At 38.3% G+C, this 8,963-nt stretch overlaps 1 protein-coding gene across 1 annotated transcript; it reads right to left on the reverse strand.

The window, feature by feature from the left end:
• Window positions 1–355: 355 nt before the first annotated feature.
• Window positions 356–8,963, reverse strand: LOC142521009 (uncharacterized). Its single transcript, XM_075624190.1, has 6 exons — window positions 8,515–8,963; window positions 2,204–2,338; window positions 1,970–2,054; window positions 1,719–1,813; window positions 903–1,070; window positions 356–825 (listed from the first exon to the last, which is right to left on the reverse strand). Exons 1-6 carry the CDS (start codon window positions 8,864–8,866, stop codon window positions 656–658), a joined length of 1,005 nt encoding a protein of 334 aa, XP_075480305.1. The 5' UTR covers window positions 8,867–8,963; the 3' UTR covers window positions 356–655.

Genomic DNA, 8,963 nt, shown 5'->3' on the forward strand with positions numbered 1-8,963 from the left:
GAAAATCACAATTGAGTAGAGAGAAAAATATTATAAAGTGTGTAGTTTGATAAATTTTGAGAGTTTGAGATTTTTACTTTTTACCATAAATTTTTACTTTTTCACAACACAACTGACATTAAAATTCTATGTTCTCCGTGTGATATATTCTTTCGGGTTCGAGACTCTTCTACGACAAAATAGTTGTTAATTATTTATAACTCGTATAGCATTAAAATCCTACGTTTTGAAATAAACTCTCAGATTCAAGATTCTTTTATAACAAAACTCCACCCCGAGCTAAAAAAAACAAAAACAAAAAGGAATAGTTGGAACAGAAGATGAGAAACGATCGAAATAGCATGTTAGAGGAAAATACCAAGAAAGACAATATATCATATCGTTTTATTCCCCAAATAAATCGACAGCTTAAATTGCAATATCCCAAAAAGTATAACCTCGGAGTGGGATATTAAGATCCTGCTCGGTTGCGAAGCACAGTTTTAGAAACATTTATGAATCAAGCTTGATAGACTTTATCTTTATCACAAGACAGTATTTCACATCCCATTTACCCAAAAAAGAATTCACTGTAGTCTATTGCGACTTATCTAATATATTGCAATGAAAATCCATATTCAACCTCATCAAGAGGGCGAATAAAATTTCTCCGAGACTACTCTGGCTGTGCCTGGATTCTGGAAGATGCTCCTACCGCATCTTCCATTCGAGAGTACCAATCACCAATCCGTGTGTGTTCAACCATGTCTCTACCAGATTTGAGATAGCGAATGGGCCTTAAAACACCATAGACGGCGAGGTCTGCCAAGTTAGGCTTCACTCCACCTAGTGAAGAAAAAAACACCATGAAAATGAGGAGGGCAGCTTAAGGAATGTGTCGTACAGAAGGTATTTAGCCATACCTAGAAACTCTCGACCATTGAGTGCATCCACCCATGTTTCTGCAGCTTCATATAGTGCGGCACGCTCATCTGTAATGTTGTACTTTTTCTTCAACCTCTTAGAAACAAAGTACATTGCAGTAGCTCCAGCATATTTGGCTACCAATCTTTCTGTGAAGCTGAAATTACCTGCACGTGTGAAAACAAATAACAGGGTTTAAAGTAATGCCGCTGGTGGGGGCAGAAAGAACGTATCATCAAAATGGATCACTGCTAACAACTCGTAATAGCCGATTACAGTATTTAGAAAAGGGATTTTAACTGTGTGCACAACAATCCACCCAGTCAACCCTATTCCCCAGGGTCCAAGCAAAAACTTAATTGCTGAGCATCAATCAAACTACAACCTCAAATTATGATTATTTTCTTCGTGATGGTCCTGATCGACAAAATATGTTACTCAATACAATAGAATTGTGAAAAACAAAACAACAAAAAAGGAAAAAATGCTGATTTGATCCATGGACTATTGATGACATCGAGAACCAAAATAAGGCTCTGTTCTCGAAATGAAAAGTAGGGGGAACTACACATTTCCAATTTCTTCTTTTTTCACATGGAGGATTTTCATATTCTTTTCAGAGCACAAAATAGCTGGCGATGTATATAATAGTTCGAACTCTAAAATCAAGTTAAGATTAGATGTACTTGCAAATTCCAATTTTAATAATAATAATAATAATAAATACATAAATTTGCACCGTGAGATTACCTAAGATTTGCAGAATTTCTAAATTCTAACACTGATATAAGCTATAAGTGACAGTGAGATCTTACCATGACTGGTGATATAGTCAAATGACTCAATGGCTTCAGAGGTGCTTCGATAGATATTAGGTGATAATATGTGAACCAAGTGATTGTCCACCCAGCTGCAGCAATAACAGAAAGATGTTGTTACAGAGAAGACTATTACAAAAGCTTTAACAAACTGTTTCGTCTAGCACATCCTAATAACATCCCCCAAGGAATAAAGGAAAGAGGAAAAGGACCATAAAAGAAAAGCAACAAGGTCAAGAAATACACACCCTCGCCACTTCTTCTCTTCATCTCCAGAGGAAGAATCAGCTGGTGCAGTCAGATTAATCCTTTGGGCCAGTTTATTAATTATATCTAGATAGATCAGCAAAGAAAGTTACAAAGTTAATCTTAAATCCTCCAAAAAATGAAAAATTACTGTCTACATGTGTTCAGAATTCGAGAAACCATGTGTTCAGAATTCGAGAAACCTTAGATGACAGTTAATTGAATGCAATATGTACCTGATGAGTCAACCATGTGCTCACCATCAACCATCAATATAGGCACTTTCTTGTAATCAGACCACTTGATTTCCTTTTTGCTGATAGGGTTGACCTCTATTACTTTGTATGCAATATCATAGTAGTCCAGAAATGCTGGAAAAGAAGGGTTCAATTAGAAAGCCAATTCTGTAACTATTATCATGACAAAAAGTCTTTCAGATGACGACACATCGAACAAATACTTTTGTTGAAGATATGAAGATATAATTAGAGATAATGGACAGAATCAGATCTTTGTAAATTAGGATAATTAGGTGATCCCTAAATTAAAGGGAGTACAATTCTCTTTCCTTTCTTTTTTTTTTATCTTAGTGTGCCTATAAATTGGATATTAATGATCGTAAATATTCAACGAGACCCGATGTATTTCCAGCAATTGTGTTCTCCCTCGTTTGACATGGTATCAGAGTCGTAAGGCTCGATCCATTCAGATCTATACGCAAATTCATTTCCACTGTTTTAGTTTGATATTACAGGTCCTTCGATTTCTTATTCTTACAATTGTCGATGGCTGAAAAGGCCATAATTCCTGAAACCCTTCTAGCTGTCGGAGAGTTACAGCAAATCTATTTTGCCCATCGGTTGAATGGAAAAAACCTTTTTAAAAATGGTCCCAGCTCGTCAGGACCACATTGAAGGGTTAAAGAAAGCTTAGCCATCTGGTTGGCAGTGGGCCGAAGAAAGAAGACCCGAAGTTCGCTGCCTGGGACGAAGAAGACTCCCTTATCATGCATGTTTCTCACCACTGCCAAGGAGATTTGGCACAGCATACGCCAAACATATTCCAAGAAGGGAGATGCTGCCCAAATTTATGAAATCAAAGTACAAACAAGCTTTGCTACTCAAGAAAATAAATCTGTAACAGAGTCTGCTAATGCCCTAAAAAATTTGTGGCAATAGATTGATCATTATCGATGCTTCGAGACCAAGTGTCCGGAAGATGCAACAATCCTGAAAAATTACATTGAACAAGATCGGGCCTATGACTTCCTCGTCGGACTCAATCCTGAATTCGACAAGTTCAAATCCTTGGGAGGGACCAAATTCCATCTTTTAATGAGGTTATAGCCATCATTCGATCAGAGGAAAGTAGGCGCGGTGTCATGCTTAAACTTCAAAGTGTGGAGAGCTCCGCATTGGTGACTAATAGGAACAGTGACCATCTCAACCCTGGACAGGCTACTGCTCCAAGAAATCTGTCCCAGGGCTCTAAAGATGAATCGTGGTGTCCCAAATGTCGCATAACAGGGCATACTCTTGATCGATGCTGGAAAATTCACGGCAAACCATCATACAAGGATAAGGACAATAAAGTAAAACAACAGAGGACTGGGAGCCAAGCCCATATGACTGTCCAGCAGCCTACTGAGCACACAAATACTCCACCTTCAAAGAAATTCAACAAGGAAGAAATTTAGCAGTTAAGGGCTTTCTTGACCTCTCTTGGGAAATCGCCAGGTACATGCTCATTGACACAGTCTGGTAAGTTTCCTATTTCAATTGGATTCAATGCTTCCACTAGCCCTTTTGCCAACATGTGGGCCTTAGACTCCGAAGCCACCGATCACATGATACACTCATCACAAATTTTATGATCATATACCCCTTGTCCTAGCACTAGAAAAATTACTACTGCTGAAGGTTCATTAATCACATTAGCAGGGTTAGGTGACACTGAATTAAGTCCTTCCATTACCTTAAAACAAGTGCTTCATGTCCCCAAACTGACCACTAACCTTATCTCTGTACATAAATTAACACTAGACTTGTCTTGCAATGTGATTTTTTACCCGTCTTATTGTGACTTTCAGGAACCAAGCATCGGGAAAAACGATTGGGGGTGCTAAGGAAGGGGACGGACTTTACTACCTTGATTCACCAAACAATCGGCCCAAGCAACCTAATTCTGCCTCTCTCTCCTCAAATCAAGAACAAATTTGGCTCAACATCGTAGATTTGGTCATCCGTCCTTTCAAACTCTCAAGTCTTGTTTCCTAGCTTATTTAAGGGATTAGATATTGAGTCTTTTTCTTACGACATTTGTGAATTCGCAAAGCACAAGTGTGTACCTTTTCCTCAAAGCAATAAAAGATGTTCAAACCCTTTTTATTTAATACATAGCGATGTTTGGGGTCCGTCTCCTACTCCAAATGTTTCTGGAACTTGCTGGTTCTTTTCTTTTATTGACAATAGAGCCGCATCTGTTGGATATTCTCGATCAAACATAAATATGATGTGTGTTCTATCATTTCACAGTTTCATACCATGATTCAAAACCAATTTGGGTTCAAAATAAAAAGGTTCGGGTCTGATAATGCCAAAGACTATTTCAATCAGGTTCTTCAGTCATATTTTCAAAAAGAAGGCATTATCCATGAGTCATCTTGTGTCCATACTCCACAACAAAATGGACTTGCTGAAAGGAAAAATAGTCACTTGCTCAATATCACTCGTGCTTTTTTATTCCAGAACCATATGCCTAAGTACGCAAGTATTATTCGGGAGATGCTGTCCTAACAGCCGCACATCTCATCAATCGGCTCCCCTATAAAGTCTTAGGTGATAAAGTCCTCTTGACATGCTCAAAACCTCCTTTCCTGAACTACACGCTAATCAATTACAACCAAAAGTGTTCGGGTGTGTGTTTTGTTCATGTTCATAGTCATAATTGTGGTAAGTTGAATCCTGGAGCTCAAGTGTGTGTTTGTTGGGCATTCATCAACCCAAAAGGGCTACAGATGTTATCATCCTCCTTCCAAGAAGTAGTTTGTTTCAGTTGATGTCACATTCCATGAAAATGAACTTTATTCCCCCACTCCTCATCTTCAGGGGGAGCATCCAGGTTTGGAAGATAAGGAGGATGATGATCCTTTTATTTTACCTATCTTCTCCAGTCCTCATCTGCCAAGCCATCAATCTATCCCAGAAAATGTCCCGAGATTGTTTGGTCGAACATATTCAAGGCGGAAAGCCCCCTCGGTCCCTGAACTTGTGCAAATCCAAGAGTCCAAACCGAGCTCTACACCTAAGGTAACAATTGAAAATCCCATCACACACGATGAACATACACCACACTCGGTAGATGACCCTAGCTTGCACTTTCCTACTGTCCTTCGCAAAGGAACCAGAGATTGCATAAAACACCCACACTACCCATTGTTCCATGTCATAACATTTGATAATTTTTCACAATCACATAAAAGCCTCTTAGTAAGTTTGAACAACATTCATATCCCTTCCACACTATCTGAAGCATTGTCTGATGAAAACTGGAAACAAGCTATGAATGTGGAAATGGAAGTTTTGGAGAAAAACAACACTTGTAGGTTACGGATTTGCCTTTGGGAATAAAATCAGTAGGGTGTAAACGGGTACACAGTGAAATATAATTCAGATGGCGCACTGGAGAGATATAAGGCTAGGCTGATAGCTAAGGGTTATACACAGGCATATGGGGTGGACTATCAAGAAACATTTGCTTCGATTGCTAAAATGAATACATTTAGAGTTCTATTATCTTGGGCAGCAAATTATGGATGGGTATTGCAGCTGTTTGATGTAAAAAATGCCTTCTTACATGAAAATCTTGAGGAAGGGATTTATATGGGCATTCTATCGGGATATGGAAAAAATGTAAGAAAGAGACAGGTATGTAGATTGAAAAAGGCCATGTATGGCCTCAATCAATCTCCTCGGGCGTGATTTGGAATACTTACACGAGTAATGTGATCCATGAGATACAAACAAAGTCAGGAAGACCATATTTTGTTAATTAAACACTCGAATTCTGGTTTAGTCATTATTTTACTTGTCTATGTTGACAACATTATCATAGGGAATGATGAGAAGAGAAACAAGCATTAAACTGAGACTAGCAACTGAATTCAAAATTAAGGATTTGGGGAGTTGGAAGTATTTCCTTGGCATTGAAGTAGCATATTCAAAGCAAGAGATATTTATATCCCAACAGAAATACATCACTGATTTGCTCCGAGAAACAGGGAAATTGGCCTGTAAACCAATGAACACACCTATAGAAATCAATCATAAGCTTTGAGAGGTCAGGGATGACAAAATTGTGAATAGAGAGATTTATCATCGCCTCGTGGGAAGACTCATTTATCTCTGACACAAGTCTTGACATAACATATGTTGTAAGTGTGATCAGTCAATTCATGAATGACCCAAAAGACACATTTACGTTCAGTTTACAGGGTACTTCAATACCTTGGAAGGCATTCAAGGAAAAGGAATTTTGTTCAAAAAGACAATATGGTACTTGAAACTTACACAGATGCGAATTATGTTGGATCAATTGGTGACAGAAGGTCGACTACATGGTATTGTACATTCCTTGGAGGGAATATTGTCATGTGGCGAAATAAGAAACAAGATGTTGTAGCAAGGTCAAGTGTCGAGTCAGAATTCAAAGCAATGGCTCGAGGGATTTGTGAGTTGCTTTGGTTGAAGATTATTTTGGACGATCTAAGAGTAACGAGGAGTGGACCTATGAGACTCTATTGTGACAAGTCAGCTATTAGCATTGCTCACAATCCACTGCAACACGATCGAACAAAGCAGATTGAAGTTGATAGACACTTCATTAAAGAGAAGCTACATAGTGGCTTAATTTCTCTTCAGGTAATTAGCTAGCCGACATATTCACCAAAAGATTAAATGGTCCCAAGAAATTGTGTCCAAGCAGAGAATGACAGTTATCAATTCACTGGCTTGAGGGGGAGTGTTGAATATATGAAAATATAATTAGAGATAATGATTGTAAATATTCAATGAAAAATAATGGAATTCCTTATTTCCAGCAATTGTGTTCTTCCTTTTTTGACAACTTTCATACACGTGCAGTTACACTAACATGCAGTTCTGAAACAAAAATCCATCCCAATTACTTAGTCTTAGATGATCAAGCAATAAATTCATTCAAATTTCAAAGCACAAAGTAAAACAATATATTCAGCTTCTATTTAAAATTGTAGCATTTTACCATGCAGGCCTGTCATATATAATCTTTGTTTCACACTGGATACAAAAGTAATACCAAATATTTTTCATACCGATTATAACTGGAAACTGTAAAATATATAGTTCTAAAGAAACAAGATGGAACCTAAAAATTGGTTTTTCTAAAGAGAAGACAAATTGTTTTAACTTCATCGTGTGAATAGAAGCTTTACACCAAAACATCTTCCACAATTTTATGTCAAGTTAATTCTATCAAACTTAAATGTTTCATACACACGGATAAGCATGTGGCAGATCTAGTCTAATCCTGCATCCAGAGACAGCACTTACAGCACACCCATTGTGTGGGTATGATATCATTCTGAAGACTTAAAAGTGGACCCTCTTACATGGAATTCTTTAGAAATTATTTTCAAATAATATAAAATGGTACCAAGGAATTACACCCTTATTATTGAGATCACAACTACTGCAGTTCAAACTTGAACGGCCATTTTCCCCCTGTCCAATCCTATGACCAAAACTCCATGGTCCAAAACAAACACAATTCTATTTTTTCTATCAAAAGCCACAAACTATCTACTGTTACCACAATTTATCCTAAATGAAGCTTCATTAGTACTTTAGTATTGCTACTGTGTTTAATTGCAACATCCACATTACTGTTAACTGTTGTATCAAAATTAGTCTGTAAATCACAACATTTTTTCCTAATATATATATCAATCCACAACTTTCATAATGTACTAAAACCTGTGACTAATCCTTAAAAAATCTCAGGTACCAAATAATAAATGAAACAACCAAAATTTCAAACCAAACCCGATTTCATGTTCTTTAACTCCACAAAATATGTCACTTATACAACAAAACCCAAGAAACAGAGTTCATACACAAACAGAACAAGTGACTGTTTACTCAGAAAACAAAATAATTGACTCTGTTAGGCCATAAGTCCAAGAGTATGATCCAAATCCAAATGAGCCACACCTCTTCAAACTTGTTACCTGGTGGAAGAGCTTCTCAAACTTACCAGCCACTCTATAATTGCTAATTGCTTGTAGAGCCGATATGGGATCATAACATTTCAATGATACTTCGTTGATCACATATCCAAATACACCCTCTATGTGAGCGGCGTGCTCCAAAAGTATTCAGGAAAAGGGCAAAGCCATAAAAATACAGCAGAACATGAAGCATAATGCGATTGATATTCGGGCAGAGACTTGGGGAAGAAGAAAGCTTAAAAATTTTCATTCATGCTGAAAATGATCGCATAGCAACAATACCTTTAACCTTATTGCAGAACGGACAAGCTTCGTATTGGTAAAGAACGACATCATTTGGCCGGAACTTCGCCTGTACGGGCTCTTTCGCGTGAACCTCTTCAACAAGCGCCGTGGTGGCGACTGAAAACAGCATGGTCCCAGCCACGGCATGTGCAGCTGCACGGGAAGAGTGGTTGGAGATCCTATCGTACGAGAACCAATGAGATCTCTCCGAGGAATCGTTGTTCGAGGTGCTGAAAAGAGCAACCTGGGACAGAGGGTGGTGATACACTGGATTTCCAGCCCGCAAATTCGTGGCGGAGAAACCATCGACGGCGCGGCGGACGGCGGAGAGCCCCGTAACTCTTCTCATCGCGCTCTGGGAGATGACGTCGTAGCTGAGAAATGCAGTGATTTGTGGTTTCCCAGAGGGTTTTAGACTACGGGGTTAGTGTTTATGCCACGCCGTC

Source organism: Primulina tabacum, chromosome 12 (genome assembly GCF_025594145.1).
Source record: "Primulina tabacum isolate GXHZ01 chromosome 12, ASM2559414v2, whole genome shotgun sequence".
Taxonomy (NCBI): Eukaryota; Viridiplantae; Streptophyta; class Magnoliopsida; order Lamiales; family Gesneriaceae; genus Primulina; species Primulina tabacum.

Bases quoted from the DNA above. Each gene is read 5' to 3' on its own strand.
- LOC142521009 (XM_075624190.1), bottom strand. From the start codon at position 8,866: ATGAGAAGAGTTACGGGGCTCTCCGCCGTCCGCCGCGCCGTCGATGGT. The intron at 2,339-8,514 runs GTATTGTTGCTA...CTTCTTTTCCAG, and splicing joins GTTCTGCAATAAGGTTAAAG to CATTTCTGGACTACTATGAT. The intron at 2,055-2,203 runs GTACATATTGCA...TGATCTATCTAG, and splicing joins GCACATGGTTGACTCATCAG to ATATAATTAATAAACTGGCC.